This window comes from Lissotriton vulgaris, chromosome 5, assembly GCF_964263255.1.
Source record: "Lissotriton vulgaris chromosome 5, aLisVul1.2, whole genome shotgun sequence".
Taxonomy (NCBI): Eukaryota; Metazoa; Chordata; class Amphibia; order Caudata; family Salamandridae; genus Lissotriton; species Lissotriton vulgaris.
This window is the reverse complement of record NC_141693.1, coordinates 498,226,169-498,252,171: the sequence shown is the minus strand read 5'-3', so window position 1 is coordinate 498,252,171 and position 26,003 is coordinate 498,226,169. Positions and strand designations below refer to the sequence as shown.

The 26,003-nt window shown below is 40.3% G+C and overlaps 1 protein-coding gene across 1 annotated transcript in view; it reads right to left on the bottom strand.

Moving 5' to 3' along the window:
- The window catches only part of PCDH15 (protocadherin related 15), a 2,701,201-nt gene that overhangs the window by 812,455 nt on the left and 1,862,743 nt on the right, over positions 1 to 26,003 (bottom strand). The window contains exon 18 of the mRNA XM_086921939.1: positions 10,684 to 10,812. Within this exon, the coding sequence (XP_086778065.1) occupies positions 10,684 to 10,812 (129 nt within the window). The remainder of the gene's footprint in view (positions 1 to 10,683; positions 10,813 to 26,003) is intronic.

Sequence of the window (26,003 nt, the reverse complement as noted above, 5' to 3'; positions counted from 1 at the left end):
ACTTTTTTAAACCAAATGATGCTGCTCAGTGTAAAGGCAACAGTGAAGCTGAATTTCCCCTTTCTATGCCTGAATTGAAACATTAATTCGAAAATATGTGTGTGTCTATTGTGCATGCACTTCGAGATGATGCCATACTCCACTGCAACAAACTGAGAGGTACTGGAAGACAGTCAGCTAGCTGTACGCCTTTAAAATCAAACACACCCGCAGCATTACATTGTAACGAACTGAGAGATTGGGAAACAGTCTGCCAGTTGTTCGCCTTTAGTATTTAACTCACCTGTGGGAACACATTTATCTGGTGAGGTTGTAGTTATAACTCAAATTCACTATGACTCCAAAGTTGGGCAGGTAAATGTGTTGACTACCCAATCAAATCTGAAGCTTAGTCTGAATTGTGCGCAACAGGCAGAAGATGTTCTTTTGGCTATATCCAAGTGTAACAATCTCTCAAATCTCTCAAATGTCAGTGATGATTCTGTTATTTGTTTGGGTGAATTGTATATAAATCTAGTAAATCAAAGCCTCTTAGAACCTCGTTTACCTAAGCCTGGGGCCGTGAGGAAAAACAAGAGCCTAGATTCACCTACATTGGAGTTATCTAATATTAATAAAGCATGGAGTCCATTTGGCTCAGGGATCTGCGATGTGGATCAGGACACAGATGCCCATTCACTTTTAATCCCCTTAAAAAGTTATGCCATAAATATTCAACATGGTATAGTGACTGCGGAGCAAACGGATAACTCATTAAACTCCGCAGATCTTGTTCCTGGATAAATATGATGTTCGACCTATACCGGATGAGCGTTCTGCAATCCATAAAAATGCAGATAATAATGGTGTGTCGGAAAATGTGTTAAATACAATGAATGCTATTACAACTGTGCTCGAGTTCCACTCTAATAAACTGGTAATACAGGTGGAGCTTTTAAACACTCTAGCTATCTATGTGGCAGGCATTGATACAAAACTACAAAATCTGACAAGTTTGGTGGTTAAGGCTCAAAAATAGGACAACAGCCAATTACTAAAATGCACATGTTCTCATATTTTAGGTAAGGTGGCCAACCTTCCTACAATAGTAGGATCACTTGTCAATGAAGTTAAAATACTCAGCGTGGAACACATTTTTGGATAAAATCTTATTTTCCCATGACTACTTGGGAATGAGTGCATCTAGTGCTGATATGAAGCAGCAACAAACCCAGATAAATGCAAGTTATGATATTATAAGGGAGCCAAAGGAATAAGGTGGGGCTCCGGAGATCTGTTTTGGCTTAGACACACAAAACGATGAAGGTCATGCTTTATTTATTTATTTATTTATTTTCGACATTTTTATTGCGCAAACGAATACCCTGGGGTGTCTCGGTGCATGAGGAGCTAATAGAGATCAGTCATCAATTTACTGGATGTCAGACATCAGTTACTGGTTAAACAACCACATTTTTAAGAGCCTGCGGAAAGTCATCAGGTTAGGGGCTGTTTGAATCGCCAATGGCAAAAGATTCCAAAGTTTCGGAGTAGCCACCAAAAAGCGCCTATCTCCCCAGGTGGCAGTTCTCGTGCGCAGTACTGAAAGGAGACAGGTATTAGCAGATCTAAGTTGCCTCTTGGGGGTATACAACTGAAACGCTTCTGTGAGGAACCTGGGTCCGACGCCATGCACTGCCTTATAGGCAATACAGAGGGCCTTAAATTTAATTTGGCTCTCTACTCTCAGCCAGTGGAGGTGAGGAATGGCGGGAGTAGTAGTCTGGCGGCGAGGGATATCAAGAAGAAACCTTGCGGCCACGTTCTGAATAGACTGTAGCTTCGTTAAAACACGCTTCTGAGTGTTTAAGAAGAGGGCATTCCCGTAGTCTATTTTTGAGAATACTAAAGTGGAGACCAAAGTCTTCCCAGCTGAGATAGGGAGATAAGGCAGTAACTTCTTGATCTTTTTTAAGATAAGAATGCTGATGACACAACCTTGTTGACGTGAAGGCCAAAAGATAGTTTACTGTCAAAAATAACTCCCAGGTTTCTGGCCTTTTCTACCGGGACAGGAGGAGGGCCCAACTGTGCAGGCCACCAGATAGTAGACCATTCCGGGGAAAGCCTGCCGAAGGTCATGATCTCGGTCTTGTCCGAGTTAAGCCTCAGACAATTAGAGGCCATCCAAGTACTGACCGCAAGCATGGCTTTTTGGAAGTTGGCTGCCACAGCTGGGCCGTCTCTATGGATTGCCAGAACCAGCTGGGTATCGTCTGCGTAAGATGTTAGCCGTACCCCATGGGCCTTTATTACCCTCGCTAAGTCCGCTACGTAGATGTTAAATAACGTGGGACTTAGCGAGGAGCCCTGTGGGACTCCACACGGGAGTGCAGAGATAGGGGAGTAGAAATCACCCAGCCTCACTGTCTGGGTACGGTTTTCCAGGAAAGATGAAATAAGATCCCTGGCCGTGCCGTTTATCCCCAGAGCTGTGACACGGTCGACCAGAGTGACATGGTCGACCGTGGCAAAGGCTGCAGACAAATCCAGAAGGATCAGGACGGCCGCACCTCCCTGGTCCATAATAGCACTGATCTCGTCTGAGGCCTTTAATAATGCGGTCTCCGTTCCATGCCCTTTTCTAAAACCAAACTGCGTTTCGTCAAGAAGTTGGTGAGTATCGACGAACTCTGAGAGTTGCTTGTTCATCAGAGATTCGCATATTTTGGCAGGAAAGGGGAGACACGCAATAGGTCTATAGCTGGCCGCAGCTGTAGGATCCAAGGAGGGCTTCTTCAGAAGAGGTTTAATCACAGCCTTCTTCCATGACCTAGGATATTGACCGGTCTGGAATGCAGTATTGCAGATTTCCATGAGTGGCCGTGAGATCACTTATGTAAGGTTTGCCATCACAGATGGAGGGCAGGGGTCCAGGGGGGAACCAGACTTAATGGTGGAAATGAGTCTGCTAATATGGTCTTGCGTAATGGAAGCAAAACAGGGAAGGCGATCATGATCATGATCAGAGGTTACTTCTTCCTCAGTGCAAACTCTAAGTCTAGTCCTTGTATCCCCTTCGAAGGATGAGTATATGTCTGCCACCTTGGTAGTAAAAAAGGTGGATAGATCATTACAAAAAGTCTGTGAGGGTTCAACCCCGGGGCCCGTGGAGGGAGTGGACAGAGTGGTGACAACAGAAAACAGCTCTCTAGCAGAGTTTTTGGCATTCTCTATTTGGGCCGAGAAAAAGACAGTTTTTCGAGCGATAATCGCCATTTTGTATATTATAAGGGAATCTTTATAGGTTTGCTTGGCTATGGGGCAGTAAACTTTCCTCCAACGCCTTTCCAGGCTCCTGCAATGTTGCCGATGGAGTCCGAGATCTTCAGTGTACCAGGCCGCCGACGGAGACGTTCTATTAGGTCTCATGAACTTCTCCGGGGCTACTTGATCAGCGGCATTCCGAATCCAGTCTTGGAAATCAGAAGCTAGTAATGTAGGATTGCTTCCTCCCTTGGGACAAGAAGAAGCCAAGAGATCTAGCATCTGAGGGATATCCGCATTCTTCCAGGCACGAGTCCCAATCCTGGTTCGTGGCCTGGGGGGAAGAGGGTTAGTAATCCGGATATGTATCCCAAAGATAATAGCCCTATGATCTGACCACGTGATGGGAAAAGTATCCAATACCAAAATATCGGGGTTATTGGTGAACAGACCGTCTAGAGTATGTCCTGCCTGGTGTGTGATTCCCTTGACCAATTGATGAAGTCCCAAGATTGAGAGATCTGTAATAAGTTGACTGGTTTCATAATTATCCTGCTCTTCCAAATGGAAGTTAAAATCTCCCAATATAATATATTCAGCAGAACTTATAATATGGTCGGCGAAGTCCGAAAGAGTGGAAAGAAAGGGGCTTCGGGGGCCGGGAGGTCGATATAACAAAATTCCTTTAAGGGCTTGTTTCTGATTAAGGTTGATAGCAAAGATTGCAGCTTCACAGTTGACGGAGTTTATGGGCTCGAAGGTGGTACGATATTTGTTCTTATAAATAATGGCGAGTCCGCCACCTCTTCCTATAGGTCTATCATGTCTAGCTACACTATAGCCTTCTGGGGTGGCAGATGGCTTTGCAAAGAAAGACGGTAATTAAGTCAACTCAGGATGTTTATCTTCAATGTTCAAGCTCTGGAGATAGTTTTAGTGATTGTTCTCTATTATCTAAGAGGGCATGTAAAAGGTTGCAGAACTCTCGTAATAAGGTTCAGAATTCAGCTGCTGTTGTGGTTACAGCAGTAAACTCAAACAATTGTTATCCCATTTTTAACTGCACCAATAAGAAGTGTGCCATTCAGGACACTGCCCAAGATGGTTAGGAACCTCTTATTAGCTTATCTGGCTTAGTGAAACATTTGAGATGAGCGGCAAAGCATCTGTAAATGGTAGTAAAGAGGAAGCCTCCACTGCCATTGATGAAAAGATGCATGAAACAGTAGGGACTAATAAGGGGAAGGGGTCTAGATATGATAATAAACTTCAGGAAATTCTCCCCTCACTTCAAGATCAGGTAGTTCAACTCAGAATTGCCTAAGTATGGTGGAAATGATTAAGCCTATTGGCACCCAGAATCTAACACCGTTAAAAGTATCCACAAACATTCCCTCAACTAAAGATAGTAAGTCATTCCCATCAAGCTTTCTAGGCAGCATACAGGTTAACAGTATAAATAATCAGGCAACAAAACTGGTACCACATTGTTTATATGAATCCCGGGGTATCCATCATAGCCTAAATGGGGGCCTAATATTAAAAATACTATCAACTAATCTGGATTTAGCATGTCTTAAAACCTCTGATCTGGTGTCAGTCCAGTTTAAACAAAAACAACCATTCACTTCTTGTGAGTCCACTATTACAACTGGGACCATTAATGAAATTGTGAATAAAATCTTAGCTTCAAGTTGTTATTTTCGGGAATGTGGTATTAAGATGGAGAATTGGATCCCTTAAGATTACCACCCCGATTCTAGAGGCATTGGCCCCTGAGGTAGAAAAGGACAGAATAAAGGTGGAAACAATAAGCCAAATCTAGTACTTGGAGGAGCAACAGGTCCATGAGCTACCCATTCTTACAGTACAGGCTTGCTGATTACCAATTTGCAATCTGGGAGCCGAATCTACGAGTGGTTGCCAAAAAAAGTGTGAATAGAAGATTGTTCCTGGTTACTAGCTACCCTAGCGAATGTGCATTGAGGAGATGGAAATTGAAAGCTTTTAGATACAGATAATAATGTTGTGCAATTGCCAATATGTTCTTGGAACATCCATGGGTTGGCGCATTTATTGTCTGACCCTGAAACAATATAATTTTTAAATACTTTTACAATTTTACTAATACAAGAAACGTGGAGCGAGCAAATGACCCCCTTGCTTGGATTTAAAGAGTATAGTCTCAGGCAGTACAAGCAAATAAAATGGGCTGTGCAAAGTGTGGGCTCTCATGCTACATAGTGAGTGATTTAAACTTAATGGTGGAAGTGGTTGATCTTGATCTGGACTGACTACAGTGTCTAGTGTTATACAACACCAAACTTAGTCTAATCATACTCAATGTATATTTAAGTGCTTAGAAAAATATAACCATGCAGCTGTATGTTCTACGAGATATTCTAGCCTCATTAATAATTAATCACTCGGAAGCTGGCCTTATAGTTTCTGGCGATTTCAATCTTCATTTGATTCTGTTTCAGTTAGAAAAATGTAAGATTAAGGGAACTGTAAAAGAATGCTGTGATATAATGTCCCAGGCGGGGATTACTTTGTTAAAACAAAACAACTAGGCTCACCCCATTATTCAAAAATTCAAATCACTGATCAATAATTGCGTATACGTTTATTTGAGATAATTTAAGAACAAAAGTTTCCGAAAAAGCAGTATTACCCCGGCTCAAAAGTGATCATAATCCTCCGATAGTGTAACCCTAGATATAAAGAAGTTCCTAATGTGGCCCACTCCTTATAGAATCTGAAGCGGTTTGTTTGGCACATGGATAAAGTAAAAGAAATTATAAAAGCTGTTAAAAATTATTAAAAGAGGTAGAACAATGTGATCTGGGGGATGTCAAGATGATCGACAAATGGAACTGCATAATTACATCTCTGGTGGAGACATTTGTCGTTAAACAGCATAGGAAACAAAATATGGTACAAAAATTTGCAATACAATGCTTTTCCTCCAAGCTACTTAGGTTAAAAAAATCCCTTAATAGAGGTGTGCGGAATGTGCATGCCCATAGATTTCATCATTCCTACTCTGTTTATAAAGAAAATATGAAGGATCTTAGAAAAGTCTATAAACTTGAAGTTTGGAAGGCTAAACTTAATTATCAAGCACAACTTTGAAACAGCCTATTATCTGCCCCCAAACTAAACAATGCAAAAATATTTTGGACAATAATTAACAAGCTTGGAAAAAGGGGTAGCAGGCCATTTTCTGTAAATTTCTTTGAGACTGATTGTGTAACTTTTATCTCAAAACTGTGTGGTACGGTGGGTCAAAGAGCAAATCAACAAGATTAAGTGTAAGTAGTAATCAACTAGTAACTCCGTTGCATGGGCTTTGCACAAATGGTGCACCTGGTCCTAATGGGCTGCCTAATGCCTTGTTGCACCAATGTTGACATGTGGTTCGATATTCTATACAAATTGTTTAAAGAAGTATTGACATTGAAAACAGTGCCTACATCATGGCAGGGCAGTATATTGCAGCCCATTTATAAAAGTGGTTGACAATCCCGCTAACTATTGTTTCATCTCGTAACGTTTGTTGATGCTAAGTTTTTTGCCTCAAGTTCACTGAGAAAATTGAAAAAATGGGCTAAGCAGGAAAACATCATTCTGTTTAACCAAACTGGATTACTGAAGGGCTAATCTACCACTACCCTACTAACCCTACTTGCAGAGAAAGCTGTCTGAAACAAACAAAATTTATTTATAGCCTTTATTGATTTAAAGGCAGCTTTTGACTCAGTGCTGCGGCATCTGTTATAGAAAAAATTACTTGGCTGTGGAGTCCCAGGGAAAGTGTTGAGGGCCATTATTCTATTGTATATGGATACCTGGGTCTAAGACAGGCTGGGTGGTGGTAGCTCATTAACAAAGAAAATTAGTACACATAATGGCATAAAGCAGGGGTGTGTTTTTGTTCCCTGCCTATTTAACATATTTCTATCAGATCTTGCTAAGCATTTAGACTCTGTCAATGCTCGAGTGAGCAATAGGTTGGAGGAATTGAAAATTAGCTACCTCAAATACTCAGATGATACTATCTTTCTGAGCCACATGCCTATTGGTCTCCAACAACTTATAAAGGCTTTCGATGACTATATACAATCAAACGGCCTCAAATTGTATGTTGAAAAGACTAAAATCATGAAAATTGGACTTACTAAACAGATGTCTAATACATGGAGAGCCAGAGCAGGACCAATTGATGTTGTCAAAGCATACGGGGTGGTGTTTGATCTAGGTGCAAAAACTGTGGACTTAATTCATGCTTTTAAAAGGTTATAAAAATAGTTGAATTTTCAATCTTATGATTATATTCTTAAAGTCATGAAAGCTAAGCTAGAACCAATGCTTTTATATAGTTCACCCATTACCAGGGTGAAATATGTAAAACTTTTAGATTTATTTCTGATAAAGGCTTTTAAATCAACTTTTGGGATCCACAGATCAGTAAAGCAAGTAGGAATAAGACTAGAGTTTGGTCTCCAAAGGCAGAGTTTGGTGTCAGCTGGAGATTTTTTGAAATGTATATTCTTTGTGTATTCTGCTGCCCCTTCCTGCCTTGGGAACTATTGCTGGATTGATATAAAGATGTCTGCCTATACTGTTAAATAGAGATCTCATATCTCAACATGCCTAAGGTATATTGGTCTGCAAGTAGCACTTCACGAAATGACACTGTCAAATTATAAATTGCTTTTAAAAAACGAATTAAAGTTGAATCCCTTAAGTTGGATAAAACTGCTTTAGCAGGGAAAAAGAATGTACAGTAATTAATATCAGTCGTTACGTATTCAGCCCTATTTGACGGCATATTTCTCTGCTAAAATAAAAAATAGATTTCTAAATCTACGGATGGGAATACATCCGACAAAAAAGTGTATGGAGCCCTGGATTGAGCAGTGGACGGATACTAACTGCATATTATGTGAACAGCCACAAGAATCATTAGTTCATATATTATGTGTGTGTCCGAAATTGATTACAATTTGGCGTATTTATTTAAAACCCCTCTTTTTGAAGATTGGGGTTAGATCAGCATGCCAGGCACTTGTTATGTCCTCATCTGGTGAGTCTATTCCGTTGTTATACAAACTGAACTTCTTGTATCTATTTTGGGACAGATATACTTGTTGCACTTTACTATCATCTTGGAACTATGACAATACAATTTATGGCACGTTGGCACTTTAACTCAAAATATGTGCAATACCTTGCTATAGTACATGTTGAATTTTTCTTTTAAAAACTACACTGGCTCAGAACTAATTGATGCACTTTATGATTGAGCTGTGGATTAACTAATTATGCACGTTGGCACTGTAATTTGTAATATGTGCAATATCTTGCTATAATATTTATTGACGTTTCTAAAAGTAATTTTTTTTCTTTTTTTAATTATTTTTTTGCATGATCTGGTTCATGTTTGATGTTATGACATATTTATGAACGTATTGGTACAATTGTTAATAACATTTACAGTACAGAGTTCTCTGTTTTTATATATTATGTGATTGTGAAGATGTTTTTATTGCAATGATTTGTATTAATCACACAATAAATAATTTACTTTACCTTACTTGCTAGCTCACTGTGAGTCATTTATGAAGACCTACTAATGTTAAGATTGATCTACAGGAAGAAAAATAAACATTGAGGGGCAACAACCAGATATGACTACCACATCCAAATGCTGAGTTTCCACATTAGTTCTTTCGATATTGATTCTTTGCAATAAAGTTCCCTCAAGAAGTCACTGAGTTCTAAATATTGAACTCTAATGACTGCTGATCCATTCACATTTACTATCACATAGCCAAAGATGTATATGTTGGAAGATGCAGTTTATCACTTAAAAGAGACTGGGACTAAAGTATACCATAATTATATTGTTCCAATACAGATTGGATCCTAATTTGGCAGTACATCAACATTGACTGGTCAAGGAAGAACAGAGAGGCCGCCACCGCTTATTGCTATTTGCTACCAGAACTTTTCCCTGAGGAACTTCTGAGTTCCTATCCTGGGAACTTGCCTCCTTGCCCTGTAGACGCGACAGGGTCTCGTAACTGGCTTGAAGGTCGACGTACCCCTACAATTATATCGAGGCTGTGACCTGTTCTCGACCCCGCCCTTATCCTGTGACCTTGGCTCTTTTTCACTGTATATCCTACTCTGATGTGCTCTCCACCCTTTTATATGCCTCCCTTTGAACCACGGACGGGGACAGCATTTTCCAGCCCATATTTTGACATTGGGTCACTAGGACCATTTGTCTATCCCATGATTGCTATCGCTCACATTATTTAGCACCTTCGGACCTGTGGATAACATTGGCGCACTTTTTCCCAGTGTACTCCAAATTTACAGCCTGTGAGCTTGCTATATCACATATCTGGTGGTCGCTCCAATTGAACTCAGATGGCCCCCCAAATACCGGCTTATATATTCTCGCGCTGAAGAAGGACCTGTGTATATGTTTGTTTTTTCCGAAACGCGCGTAGGCGGTTTACAGTTTATTCTCTTTTTTTGTATTGTTGCTTTATTGTAATATTGTATTGTGTGTTCTTTTTCACGTTTGAATAATTGCTACCCACCTAATGTCAGTGTTGTAGATGTAGTGTTGTGTATTTAGCCTAGTACTATAACCATGGGCTTCTGTCTATGTATTGTTTGCACTGTTGAGAGAAAGGAAAACAACTTTTAAATGTTTATTTATGTGATTCTCTTATTTAATTTTGATACTAATAAAATGTGAATTTAAAAACTGCTGTGATGCTTCACATTCGGCGGGACAACTAATTGTTTAGTGTGGATGAATCACCCGCAATAGTATAATCCTATGGAGGAAGATTCTTTTATTTACCTTGTGTTTCTCCCTGCTCTCTTCTTCCCCATTGAGCTTTCAAGGCCCCTCTTACGTTTATTGGTGAGTACACCAACATTGACACCATTGAACAAGCAGAGTCAGAATCTGTTAAAAGTCAATATATAAACTATAAACAAGAATAATTCAGTAACTGAAGCTGCCTCACAGAAAGTACCAGATTGTTATAATTTCTGTTATTCAATGGCCTTTAGTGAAGCAGACGGAGTCCCTCAATAGTCCCCATACCTTCTGAAAAATTAAAAGCAGATGTTCCACTCATACACCACCTTTGCAGTATATTCCCACATTAAAATGTATTTCTCTCAAATGGTGTAGCAATTCGCCAGGACTAACAACACTTTCACTCACATTAAACATTATTTTTTCCCAAATCGGCCTAATTTATTTTAACATTTTTTAATGAGATTCTAAATGTAAACATTTTGTCATTATATTGCCTCACTCTCAGCAAAGAAAACAATTGTAAGCTGTGTTTCTTGTGCTATCCATTAACGCAGTGTTTCTCATGAATCATTTGAACCACTTACCCTCACTTGGCCCACAAAGGCATTGACTTCTTCCTCTTGGACAGATAGATTTTTTGATAAATAGGGATCAAAAACAGGTCCATTGTCATTTACATCAGTCACCATCACATTAACTGTTGCAGTTGAGTTCTGCAGGAAAAATGAAATGTCTTCAGTTGGGCTAACAGTGGAGTTTCATAGCATAAGATGCCCAAATTGAGTGAACCATTCCATTGGAACGCCTTATAAAGGTTCATCAAATGCTACCAAAGTTATTAAGAAAGTAAAGAAATGCCTTTTCAATTGAAACTATAAAAAAGTTCTACTAAAATCATTTCTAAAATACAGTTTCAAGATTGGTAAGGCAATTCAGAGTTGCAGTGCAAAGTTACGCAATAGTGCAAAATACTCTACATGTGCAAAAGGCAGGAAGAACTGTGCAAAAGGTGATGTTTCCCATAGTTGGGCTTTTTGACATACATAGTTATAATAAGCCATTGTCCATATACAAACCATTTTAAGAACTGTACAAAAATTATATAAACAGTCTGGTTTACAATCTTACATAGTGCATTGTAGTAAACATGAGGCATGTATATCATAGTCAAGTACATGCAGTTACTTTCTATCCACCCAATCTTTTTGGCTAGCAATATAGAATACATGCTATGTAGCTAATTAAACATAACCGCAAATACCTGGACTATAGTTCGCACTGTCCATGTATAACAAGCCAAAATGCATATATATCATCCATAATGTTTGAACAAAATACAATGATCCTCATGGTGAGGTAGCAAGAGCAGTTCATGATGAATGTTTAAAACAGAGTATTATCAACATTGCTGGGTGGTAGCCTGCTTCTCAAACCCAAGTTCAAATTGCCCATGTTATGCAATCAATATTGATTTAAACTCGAGTCAATCCATCAACTGACAAATACTACATAGTGCAACAAACCCCATACATAATCTAGTCAGTCCACTAAATAAGTGGTGACCCTGACAGGGTTCCATGAACTGAGTTCGGGTATATCTGGCCCTTGTGGGCCCTGGGGTGGAGACAGCCGCAATCCAAATGTGGCTTATAATAAAACCAAATCACATCAGTCAAATAATGCACTTAATAAAAATTGAATTAAAAAAATTTCTCCACCATTGAGATCAGTATAGTCATTCAACTTTCATCTAAAAAGGCATTAAAAACAAACCCATAGTACCCTATCCCTTTAAACAACAATCCAAAATATTTATTTACCGAAATCCCATACATGACTGTTTTTACGAGCTCACTGTCTTGGAAGAAACCCTCAACAACAGGATAAAAAAGTGTCTTTCCTGGAAGTTACTAGATTAATAATAATACTATTTGGTAATCTACTCATGTGGGGCCATGATCGCCTATATGTCTAATCTGCCCTAAAAGTGGTCACAAATCTGTGAAAAAAAATGGTAAAAGAGTAGTGAAGTGCAAATAGGTAGCAGAATCCCACCATAGTGTAAAATTATATATTATGGAAAAACTAAAAACTTCTCACGTATGGCTGAGTCATTAAATACGGAGATCAGATCTAAAACAAGCTGCTTCGGAAAGGTGGATACAAGTATGGACACAGAACTACTAGCTGGGGTACATTAAAGGCAGGTATAGAGATCATCACTCAAGTTCAGTCCATTTGGGGTTTCGGTGTCTAACTCGAGGATATACCTGGGTTCAAGTTTTCTAAGCAGTGCCTCGCGGTCACCCCCGCGTTACAATTGTGGGCCCATGTCCGCCACAAACTAACTTAAAGCAACTCCCATGGATTTCCTTAAAATGCCTAGCAACTGGGTAGGCTGCATCGTTGTTGATCATGGCACACATGTGCTGGAGTATACATTTATGAACCTGCAATTTGGTACTACCAACATATTGCAGGCCACACGTACACTCCAGCACATACACCGCAAAATCTGATTTGCATATCAATTTCTTGGCAAGGGGCACGGGTATGTCACTAAAGGGAGTAGTATATGACATTTTATTCCTGCCCATTTTACAGGTTTGCAAGAAGCACATTTGATAAAGACCTTAGTGGTTTGCAACCAGCAACTGTTGGTGTAAACCTCAGGACTGCTCTTGACAAGCCTGTCATTCATGGAACGTGCCCTGCAAAATGTTATTTCGGGGAATTTAGGTACAGTGTCACCAATCACTGTATCCCTTTGCACAACCGGCCAGTTTTTATGGATTATCATGCGTAGTGGTTCGACTTGCCGACTGTATGTTGTTATCAGTCTAGGTTGACCTGCCACTTCACTATGTGTACTGGACAGGTTGACTTGTGCAGAATTGTAGCCTAACGCTGACATGCGAGGTATCAAGTTTTCTTTCTTGATAGCTATGTCTAGCATGCTCGCCGAGAAGCCCCTAGCTAAAAATCTGTCCTTACTTTTGATTTGAGCCTGTGTACACTTAAAGTCTGTGCTGCAGATACAAATTAGATGATCAGGGTGGTGACTGGTGGTATATATATATATATATATATATATATATATATATATATATATATATATGTATATATTACCTACTGGCGATAGCCAGTAGGTATATATAGTTAGGATTTTTTCTCTATGGAACTTTTGAAAATTCTATGCCTAATAACTTTGGCGTTTGTGGACGGAATTGGCTGAAATTTTCAGGAAAATGGCACATTTTGTTTCTGAGCAGCTCCTGGAAATTTGGGGGGATGGTTCGTCAAGGGGGGGCCGAGAAAAAAGGGGGGTCCCAAAACGCGTTTTTCCCATGTTAATTTCCATAGGGCGGTTGGCCTCACTTTTAGCCCGAACGGCTGAATGGATTTCCACGAAACTTGGCAAAATTGTAGGGACTGTTAGCCCGATGCGCCTTTGCTAGGTCTCAATATATGTGCTTCAGTGGATTTTGAGAAATTAACGTTTAAAACAAGATATATATCTGTAACAGCGCTCCGGGTAGCGCTCCGGTTCGCAAACTTTTCGCGTATCGGAACTTTGCGAAGCGAAGCTGATTGGCTCTCCGGTGTCTGTCAACATTCTAAACAGTCCGGAGCGGCCGCCATCTTGTCTCTCGGTAGGATCGAGAGACAAGAGGAGGCAAAAACAAAGGGGGAAATGAAGGAAAGGGGGCAAGGTAGACCCCTTCTGACCCCCTAGGATTGATGAGGGGGATATTATAGAGCCACGCGGGGTCCCAAAAAAAAAAAAGAAAAAAATCAAATTTTTTCGCCGTAGAGACGCGTCTTGGTACGCGAACCGGGCAGCTAACCGGGCAGCTAACCGGGAAGCTAACCGGCAGTGTAACGGGAGTCTGAGGAGTAGCTGATTGGCTGTCAACATTGTAAACAGTCCAGAGCGGCCGCCATCTTGTCTCTCGGTAGGATCGAGAGACAAGAGGAGACCAAAACAAAGAGGGAAATGAAGGAAAGAGGGCAAGGTAGACCCCTTCTGACCCCATAGGATTGATGAGGGGGATATTATAAAGCCACGCGGGGCCAAAAAAAAACAAAAAACGATTTTTTCGCCGTAGAGACGCGTCTTGGTACGCGAACCGGGCAGCTAACCGGGCAGCTAACCGGGAAGCTAACCGGCAGTGTAACAGGAGTCTGAGGAGAAGCTGATTGGCTGTTATCATTGTAAACAGTCTGGAGCGGCCGCCATCTTGTCTCTCTGTGGGATCGAGAGACAAAAGGTGGAAAAAAAAGGTGTAAATGAATGAAAGGGGTAAGGCAGACCCCTCCTGAACCCCTAGGATTGATGAGGGGGCTATTAAAGTTCCCTGCGGGGCAAAAGAAAAAAAAAATTGCGATTTTTCGCGGTAAAGGTGCTTCCTGGTACGTTAACCGGGCAGCTAACCGGCAGCGTAACGGGAGTCCGACATATTGTGTTTTTTGAACGTTTGTGATATGTGCACGTGTGGATTTTGTCTAATTAAAGTTAAAAAAATATATATATATCTTTAAGCGTGTTCTGGCGCGCTTACGTTTTGGGTTTGGTTTGCGCTGCAGAGACGATACGTCACGGTTATGCGATGCATCATGAGGCGTCTCACGGGCTACGTGATACGTCACTTAATAAAGAATATATTTTACAGCTATAGATATTAGCTTTTAAAAAACCAATGAAATTCACAGAAAAAACCATAGGTTATAGACCATATATAGTTAGGAATTTGCATTTACAAAACCTTGAAAATTCACTGAAAAAACCATAGGTTATAGACCATATATAGTTAGGGATTAGCATTTAAAAAACCTTATTTTATTTGCACAAAACCATTGAAATTCCATATATAGTTAGTTGCACTAACTATATATCGCGGACCCGCAATCCACTGCTAATGATGTCACATATTACATAATTCATGACATGGTCAGTGACATCACTGATGACATCACTGATGACATCTCAAATGACATCACTGATGACATCACTGATGACATCTCAAATGACATCACTGATGACATCACTGACATCTCATTTGATATTACTGATTACATCACTGATGATATCATTTATGTGATAATACATCTTCAGACTCTAATATAACCTTAGATACACTCAGTGTAAACAGGCACTCACAGACTGTCACACATCCATGGAGTTACTCACACACCTAGTCAGTCATGGAAAGAATCAATCACATCTCCATTTCCTCAACTATACAGTTATACACACCTTACTTATTCAAACATATAGTAACACATATTTACTCTCTTATACACTCCTTGATACAAGTTCACAATGATTCATACAGCCACTCACACATTCACTGGCTCTTATGTTCAGTTATTTATATATGTCAACTCTCACATGGAGTGTGTTTTACATATGTACTTACTTGACATGTAGCACTGAGATATCCATTCACTCACCAATATACTCATGCACACAGTCAACTGTCCATACAGCTGTTTCTACATGCACTTTTGAACCCATACACCTACGGAATCAACTGCTCACACATCTATGCACAGAGTTATACACCTCCCAGCCACCCACACACATACTCAGTCTCCCATACAAATACTTGGGCAACCATTCAATAACCCATATAGTTACTGATATAGCTACTGATTTAAACATGCAGCAGTTTACAGAACAACATAAATAATGATTGCCGAATTAAGACACTTTAATCACTAACCCATACACTCAGTGAGACACATTTAATCATTCTCTCATACAGTCAGTCATGCACCTACTAAATCCTTCATCCAGACACTTATACATCCACTCATTCTTCAATATGTAAGACATATTTTAACTTTACAGAAACATACAGTCACTGGGTGTTGTCATCAGTGATGTCATCAGTGATGTCATCAGTGATGTAATTTGAGATGTCATCAGTGATGTCATCAGTGATGTCACTGACCATGTCATGAATGATGTAATATGTGACATCATTAGCAGTGGATTGCGGGTCCGCGATATATAGTTAGTGCAACTAACTATATATGGAATTTCAATGGTTTTGTGCAAATAAAATAAGGTTTTTTAAATGCTAATCCCTAACTATATATGGTCTATAACCTATGGTTTTTTCAGTGAATATATATATATATATATATATATATATATATATATATATATATATATATATATATATATATATAGACAGATAGCTAGAGAGAGAGAGAGAGAGAGAAAGAGAGAGAGAGAGAGTGAGAGAGAGAGAGAGAGAGACATGTATATCTTTTTTCTCACTGTAAAAAACAAAGGTTTTATATAAGAGAGTGCAAACTGGTGTGACATACCAGTTCTCCAAGTCATACCACCCACAAACCAATTATTTGCTGGGGCAGTTCAACAAAACACTGAAGAGCATAATGGGAACCCTGCCAGATAACCCCAGGAGGAAGTGAAATCTTCTCCTGTCATTTCTCTTGCTTGCCTACTGAGAGGATCTGCAGATGGGAGTGGGGTTCAGTCCCTTTGGACTTCTGTATGTACACCTGGTGTGGGATCTACTTATCTTAATCAGAGAGGGGTAAAAGGGAACCTCAGAGTCTCCTCTGAAGGATGTGGTGGGCTATGTAATTGGCCTCAGGAAGCTGATGGTGCAATACACGAGTCAGGCAAAAGAAAAACGTCAGGTTGATGAAAGGAATGGTATGACCAGACAACAATCAGGAATATCAGGAGGTGTTAGTGCTAAAGCCTATTTGTCCAAGGGGTCTGGACGACAGGTAGTTCATGTTAATGTACTATTTTACCTTATTTTGAAATATGGACTTTTGAACCATTTACATTTGTAATAAAGATGCTTGAAACTGAATACTTACCTAATTAATGATTTTGATTTAACAATATTTCTTAATACATATTTTTAAATGTATTCCAAGCTTATTTTCATTTCTTGTAGAGTCCCACTGGTTTTCTCCCTTAATGGTATTCTATGTAAATGATTGCTCCTAGAAATCTCTCCACATCAACAAAAAATAGTCCATACAACCAGAGGTTGGGGTTGTATGATAAACGAGCAGGGTGGTGGCAGCTCTCTGTTTTGTTGTTGGGTTAGCACAGATTGCGAGGGGATCCTCTTCTGGACGCTACCGGCCGCTGTGAAACGCTGACAGCATTTGATTTTAAAAATGTATTTGTCATCTATGCAATTGAATCACTAAATTGTATTTTTAAAGAAAAATCCATTCGCTTAACTTACTTTGTGTGCACTACTCCTACCCTTTGCCCCGGTCCATCGCGGCTCTGTGCCGTTTGCGTGGAGGGCAGGGTCAGCTCAACTTCGCCTCAGCGCTGGCTCTCCAATCACAAGGGAGCTAGCGTCTTAGCTGGGGGCGGGGTTCCGGATTTAAGGCGAAGCATCAGCGAGCCACTCGACTAAACGAGCAGGGTGGTGGCAGCTCTCTGTTTTGTTGTTGGGTTAGCACAGATTGCGAGGGGATCCTCTTCTGGACGCTACCGGCCGCTGTGAAACGCTGACAGCATTTGATTTTAAAAATGTATTTGTCATCTATGCAATTGAATCACTAAATTGTATTTTTAAAGAAAAATCCATTCGCTTAACTTACTTTGTGTGCACTACTCCTACCCTTTGCCCCGGTCCATCGCGGCTCTGTGCCGTTTGCGTGGAGGGCAGGGTCAGCTCCACTTCGCCTCAGCGCTGGCTCTCCAATCACAAGGGAGCTAGCGTCTTAGCTGGGGGCGGGGTTCCGGATTTAAGATGGCCACCCGGAAGCGCAGCGGTAGAGCGCAGCGGGAGCGTCGTCTCCGCGCCGAAGCCGCGCCAAAGGGGTGCCAGTCTGCGCCAGTCCGCGCCGGGTTCGTGCCGCGTGCCACCTCTTCTGCCCACCACTCACCCCAACAATCCTCTAAGGTAACTACCTATCCCAGGTCACAACTCCTGAGTATAGGCAACAGATTATCAGACAAGAATTGTTCCCCCTTTGCTTTTAGTTCACTGTATAATTCTTTATACTCCGTCTGCCCTAATTGCGCGTTTACAACTACACCTGCTATCTCCCAACATTCTTTGGTCACACCTTCAGGGGATGACAGCGCTACATATATAAGCTGCATTTTGATAAATACACGCTCTCTCGTTAAACACAGGAACGACGTTGCAGAGCTAATAACCAGCCAAAACATTGACATTGTGTTTATTACTGAGACCTGGGCAGATCTCGCATCTGGCCCGGATTTCAACGTCGCTACTCCAGCCGGCTATCTAGTAACAAGACTAGATAGGGCATCAGGGAAAAGAGGAGGAGGGCTGGCTATTATACATCGAGCTAACCTAGCCTTAAAAACCGAACCGCTGGATTATTGCTGTGCGGAAGCCCTTGCCTTTACAATTTCTCTTTCTCCCACACAAACTTTCAAAGGAACTCTCCTTTATCGATCACCCACCTCACGCACGCTTTTCCTAAAATCTCTCAATTCTTTATTAGAACCAGTAGCCGCTAATCAGGACTACACCATATTGGGTGATTTTAATTTCCATTTGGAGAATGCAAACGATAAGGACTCGCGTACGCTGATCTCGGATTTTCAGGCCGCTGGTTTAGAACAGCAGATCACTACAGCTACCCATCAAGCGGGGCATACCTTGGATGCCTTGTTTACCAACAATGCCCACATCACCATTTCCACAGTACTCCCTCTTACCTGGACAGATCATCTAGCTGTCAAATTCATAATTTCACTTAAATCTTACAAGAATCTTCCCTCTAGCACCTGCCCTTCGATCCTATGTCGTGACTGGAAAAATATTGATGTCACTGCCTTACGTAACATACTGGAATCATCGATACCCGAAGATCGACCTGATCCCCACGAAGCCTCTCAGAACTACCAACGCTGGCTATTTAAGGCATTAGACCACCTAGCTCCCCAAAAAAAAATGCAGCCAAACCGCGTCAAACCTTCTGCGGCTTGGTTCTCGGAGTCATTACGGCTCGAGAGACAACGCTGCCGAAACCTGGAGCGGCGTTGGCGCAGGAACTATGCCAGCCCCGACCGGGAGACCTACAAGAACGCGATGACTAGCTACAGAAAGCTGATCACTGCCGAAAAATGCGCCTTTTATAGTACACAAATAGAAAATGCTCTCAGCTCTAACAGACAGCTCTATAAGGTAGTAAAATATCTAGCCAATCCCCCAGCTCCACCTTCCATCGAACCATCCCAATCATTTTGTAATAAGGTGGCAGACTTTTTTCAGGCCAAGGTTAACGATATTTTCGATAAATTCACCACAATACCGATGGCAGACGGAGTCTCTTTGGTGACTCTTCCTCGGCCATTAAAACCAATCTTAGAGGCGTTTACGCCACCTGCATCTATGATGGAATTCATAAATACTGTCAAGTCAGGATCCCCACTGGACCCCTGCCCCCCACGTATCATTAAATCAGTTTCTGACGTAATCGCCCCAGTACTTACCAATATCTGCCAAGCTATATTTCAGACAGGTGTATTTCCCGCTATTTGGAAAAGGGCAACTGTAACACCACTCCTGAAAAAACCTGCATTAAACCCGTTAGAGCCCAAAAACTACCGTCCAATCGCTTCCCTTCCCTACCCCTCAAAAATAATCGAAAAGGTAATAAACCAACAGCTGTCGACCTTTATCGACCAGAACGATCTGCTTGACAACACGCAGTTCGGGTTTAGGAAGGGCCACGGGACAGAGACAGCTCTAATAAAAGCGTCGGAAGAGGTCAGGATTATCATGGACAGGGGCGGCGCCGCTGTCCTGATACTCCTGGACCTATCCGCGGCCTTCGACACGGTCGATCATTCTATTCTGATCGACCGTGTCGCCACCCTTGGCATTCAGGGCAGGGCCAGAGCAACGTTAGCATCCTTTCTGGCCAACAGGATACAGTCCGTAAAGATGGGAAATTTCAGCTCCCCTGATTTCTCTCTCCCGTGCGGTGTTCCCCAGGGCTCCTCGCTAAGTCCGACACTTTTTAATATCTACGTGTCGGACTTGGCGAGGGTAATTAAGTCATTTGGCATAGGGTTAACATCGTACGCCGATGACACAGAATTGGTCCTGGAAATACACAAAAACGGAGAAGCTGTGGCAGCGAATTTTCAGGCAGGCATGAAGGCCATCAGCACCTGGATGAACCAGAATTGCTTAAAGCTAAATTCCGACAAGACGGAGGTACTGGTTTTTGGCGAACTAACCCCGTCTTGGTCTCCAGTCTGGTGGCCTTCGGAACTGGGTATACCTCCACTGCCAGTAGCCAAGGTGAAAAACTTGGGCGTGCTTTTTGACAGCAAGCTTACATTCCTTAGTCACGCCAATGCCGTGGTTTCGGCCTCTTTTCACACTTTGAGAATGGTGAAGAAACTGCTCCCTTTTCTTCCTCCTACTGCTGGCAAAACCTTAATGTCCTCCTTGGTACTATCCAAGGTGGATTACTGCAATGGCCTTCTGCTCAATGCACAGGAACAAGTGGTGAACAAGCTACAGCTTGTCCAAAATGCCGCTGCAAGGATCCTCATGGGGATTCCAAAATATGCCTCTATCTCTCCCACAATTCGAGAGCTTCACTGGCTGCCCATAAGAAGCAGGATAAAGTTTAAGGCCATGTGTATCACTTACAAGGCGCTGAAAAATAATGGGCCTGACTTCTTTAAAAACGCCTTTAAAATCTACAAACCCAGCCGAACACTGCGGTCATCTACGGCCCAACAGCTCCAAATCCCCCCTACAAAAAAGGTGACATGGGGAGACAGACGTTTTGTAGTGGCTGCATCCAAATTATGGAACCAGGTTCCCTCTCAGATTAAGGAACACACTTCGTTGTTTTCCTTTCGAAAACATCTTAAAACCTGGCTCTTTAACCAGTAACATCTTATAACCCTTGCAATCTGAAATATGCTAATATTAGCGCCGAGACGCCGTAAGGCATTTGCGCGCTTTTGAAATTTTAAAAATAAATAAATAAATAAATGATAACACATGATCTTTGAAATGTAAGACTCTCCACTCCATCAAGAGTCAAGTATGGATGGAGTACTTGGACCATTAGCTCAGGATCTATAGTAGGCCAGGCGCTGTTACACCTGGATACAATTTCCTCATAACCATTAGTTGGGCTCAGTAACCCCTGTGTGCTTAGTCATACGTGGCACTGTTACATGTATTGCACAAACATACAATCTTTTTTATATAAATGGGAGACTTTGAAGAGTACAAAAATAATCAGCAAAAAAGTTCCTACTATGGAACATTTGTATGCACTTTAAATTTCTCTCATTTAAAAAAAATGCAGTATTTTTCCTTTATAATAATGGCACAGTGTCTACTGGTGATTGGGAGTGAGAGGCCTGCTCTTTGCAATGAAACAGTTTGAAATGGTAGAAAATTGAAATGAATAGTTAACTTAATCAATCAATACCATTTGTAGAGCGCACTACTCACCCGTGAGGGTCTCAAAGCGCGGGGGGCGGGGGGCTGCTACTGCCGCTATTTTCTTCCATTTAAAAGCGTTCAGAAAAATAATTTTGTTCACAGCTCTAATAGTGAGTATCCAAAGTCTTTTATTTAAGAGTCAAATATCTCAGTGTTTCAGTTGTTCACTACTGTGACCCGACCTGGGTCATAAATCTGACTGAGCACTCCTCATCATCAGGCCCTGCTACCTGCAGCTTGATGATGATAATGTAAATTGAACAAAGCCTTCCCTTAACTTTAAAAGGAAAATATGACCTTGTGGTTATTTACAGATTAACTCAAGGCTGTGAGCTTCTTTGAAGGTGTTTGGAAAGCTACCAATGGACTGGTTGGAGACACCTGCTCGATAGAAACACTTTCATGAAAATGTCCCCTAATCTGGAACTCCGTACCCATGGACATAAGGAAAGCTGCCTTCCATGCCATTTTCAATACTGAATTGAAATACCAGTTGCAACCTCACTCCACAAGTTTAGGAAGTAGACAGTTCTGGCTTACACCTGGCTTGCTTCCATCATTCAGTAGTAAGCCATGACCATTAAAAGAGGAAGTCACTGCAAAATATTTCCGAAGTGTCACATCTGTGTTTTGTTCCATCAAGTCCAAAAGTATTCATTCCTGTAAATAGGGATGCATTATGCCACATACACTATTTGGTATGCTGTATGATAGCATCTATAATTTTTTGGGTCTGTGCAATATGTGGCACACGAGGTGCCTAACGCTCAACATTCTTTTATTGTGTGATAATGTTGTTGCCTTATGTTTGCTTTATTTCATTCACATTATATTTAATGGTCTTGTCTGTAACTTGGGTCCCCTGTGAAAGCTCTGTGCCCCTCTGGTCTGGATTGTATAAATCTGCTAATACATACATAAGTAAATATGAGGCATCTCAAATAATTCATACCTTCTCTGCATATCTATATCAAGTAAATAAGTCCTTTTTCCTTTGATCATTTTCTCATTCAAGTGTTAACAACAGTAACGTTTTGACAGCTGTCATCAAGCATGAACTTTTAAGGAGAGTATACCTTTTTTCCTCCAATATGGTCCTAAAAATAATGGCAAAAATGTTCACGGCAGGTCAGGTACTTTGCTACTGGATCATTTCAACATATTTTATATGATTTAAGCATTTTATGTTAGCCAAAATGTTCTTTATTGGTGAGAATTGTACTAGCACTTGGTGTTCACAACCTTACATGGTCCTGAAACATAAAAAGCATTAGAGTGGCAGCAATGGTGAGAACATGACAATCATTGAGTGACAGAAATATATGACTGCCACTTTGCCAAACCATTTTTGCCATTATCAGCAGACCTAATGGATCATGCTTAATTATCAATGTCTTCTTTCTGAAAGAGTTTGACATCGAATTATAGTTCAGCGAATCACTTAAAATACATGAACTACTTCTCAGAAACCGAAAGACAGAACCCAAACTTTGGAGAAAATGAAGCATGAAATTATGAATAAAAAAGATTCAACCCTTCAAGTGCTATTTTGCTCAAACTGCATTTGCTGATAATTGGGCTGCCTGGCACATGCGTTGCAAATATTGTATTGCAATTTATATTTTATTTACATAGCCCTTACTACCACTGATGAGGCATTGAAATGCTTTGTGGCGAGTAGCATGCTACTCCACAACCCAAGGTTGGAGTTAATTTGTTAAAACAATATTAATATTTGCTTCAGTGTTTTACTTGTGGATTAGTTGTGGGAAGTTTGTTAAGTGTGTGCTTTCGTGCTCTTACGTGTTTAGTAGTGTTTTTAGTAGGGATAAAAAAAAATATGTCGATTAGAAGGAAGAAGTGAGTTTAATTGTCAAAGCAATGTTTATTTAGACCTTAGTCTTTAAACGGATATAAAACTAATTTGAACAGATTAAAACATCACTGTTTGTACATTCTCATTGTTAAAAGGTTGGTAAGCTTTCATTGAGTGGTGTAGAATTCGAAGTTCCTGCTCGGGGAGACTCAGCACATTATAAAATTATATAGAGTATAAAATGTTCTGTAAAATACAAGCCCTCTTTTTTAAAAAAAAATGTAACCTAGTACAAAAGTTAAGATAGCTTAAAATCACTAAAAGTATTGGCTAATTCTCTCTAAGGAAACTTTTAATTTCTTTCATATAATTCCCCACTGCAATCGCTATGTCAATATTTTGCATTTCTCTAAGTAGTTCTGCTGCCTTAATCCGTTGCCTTATATCATATTTAAAAAATATCGGCGGAGATAACGTTTACGCTGCTCTAATAGTGTTACACAGTCTAACAAAATGTGCAATATATCACCTTTAGTGCCCAAACTACACTTACAGTAACCATCACAGTGCAACTATTTTCTTTTCAATTCTTCATTTACTAGCCAGGGGTTTATACCTTTTCTCAGTATTGTATTGTAATTTATATTTTATTTATATAGCCCTTACTACCACTGATGAGGCATTGAAATGCTTCGTAGCATTCTACTCCACAACCCAAGGTCAGAGTTAAATTGTTAAAAGAATAATAATATTTGCTTCAGTTTTTTCTTTGTGGATTAGTTGTGGGAATTTTATTGAGTGTGTGCTTTGGTGTTCTTATGTATTTAATAGTGTTTTTTAGTAGGGATAGAAAACAAGATGTGGATTAGAAAAGGGAAATTGTGAGTTGTTATTTTGAAAATGTGCACCTGTTATTTGGGTGACTTGGCTAACTTGAAGGGCGAAGTTTGAAAAGGGCGTTTCAGAGTTCAGAGTAGTCGGGAAGGTTTGGATGGGTCAGAGAGAGGAGGGATGAGACAAAAGTAGAAGGAATTGATTTGGGGTTTCATTTAACTTTATTTTATTTTTAACGAAAAACTGAAGTGAAAACATGCATGTACAGAGTCATACCCACACATCTAAATATGTACTAATATGCATGCAGACTTATACACACTTGACACATAGTAACGTTTTAGTACCAGACTTAAGCCCATCTATATATACAGGCATAGGTACATAGAAGCATCAATATTTACATGGTTTGATCTACACGTGTGTCTTGTGGCTAAGTATTCAAGGTAGGTTTTTATTTATTTTCCCTCCTCCTATATTTATGTTTCTGCTTATAAATTAAAGCATAGTTCCATGTACAGAGACACAAGTATAAAAACAACCACATCTCCATACCTTGAAATGCATGTTGCTCAGATAGGGGACATTAGCTCTCACAATGGAGACAGAGGATAAACAACAAGGCTCATTCATGATGGGTTTGGCACAGGAAAACAAAATTGAAAAGGAAGGAATCCATGTACATAACTCCAGCACCATTAATAATTCAACATATTCATTTATTAGCAAGGTAGCTTTTAAAATTATCCTTAGAAAAAGGTGCAACAGGCATGAAAAATGTCACAGCGCAGTGCTCAATTGATAGACATGCAATAAAGGAACAGTTAGTCTAAGAAGGCAAATTTGGAAGACACAACAGTGGTTGTCAATGTATTTAAGAACCACCAGGCTGGTTCTAAAGTCAAAATCCTTGACCACTAATTGAGCTAACCCTTTATGTACTGGCAGCAACATCAGACTCCACCAGTGTTCTCCTTCTTAATAAGATTCCTTGCTTGCCTATTATTAATACTCATGGCAAGCTATTTTCTAATGAATTCCATGCTACTACACATTTTGTGTTACATTCTCATTTTTCATTTATAATTTATATACATGAATGCCACCCCATATATTTTGTCTCTCCTGATGATGACCAACGAAGGTTGCAAGTTGGGATCGCTACATTAATTACTACAGTGGGGGACTGTCTTTATTCCACCTGTTGAAGTGGAAATTTCATTTTATTTGTAGGGGTGCATCATAATAATGTGTTGTGTGCACCCGCATATTATTTTGCAAAAATTTGTCATCGTGAAGTGTTAGATTTTGGAATGTAGTAACATATATACGTGAAATATATTAGTCTATTGACAAGTAGCATGGAGAATTAACGTGGAAAATGAATGTAACTAAAAGAAATGTTAACATGGGGAATTAGTATTGTGAAACTGACAAATACTCTTGTATTAAATGTGTTTATTAATTATGACATTTCATACATGTATTAGTTCAAAATTGCATTAATGTTTAAGTGAATTTGTAAAGCTTACATGGTGAATTCTTATGTTAGCTTAAGTTACAGTCCTGAAATGCAAGTCCCTGAAAACTCTAACTTTAGATTTAATAGTTGAATTTCATGTGTGCTGTGGAATCTGTTTTTGTCACGTTTTGCAATCAGGTGAAGAACCACTCTTTTAGGCAGAATAATGTATTTATTTTACTAGCTAGTCAAGGAGAGATGTTACAATTGTGTGGCTTGAGTCGATAAAGGAAGGCCACTATGATTCACACAGGAGAC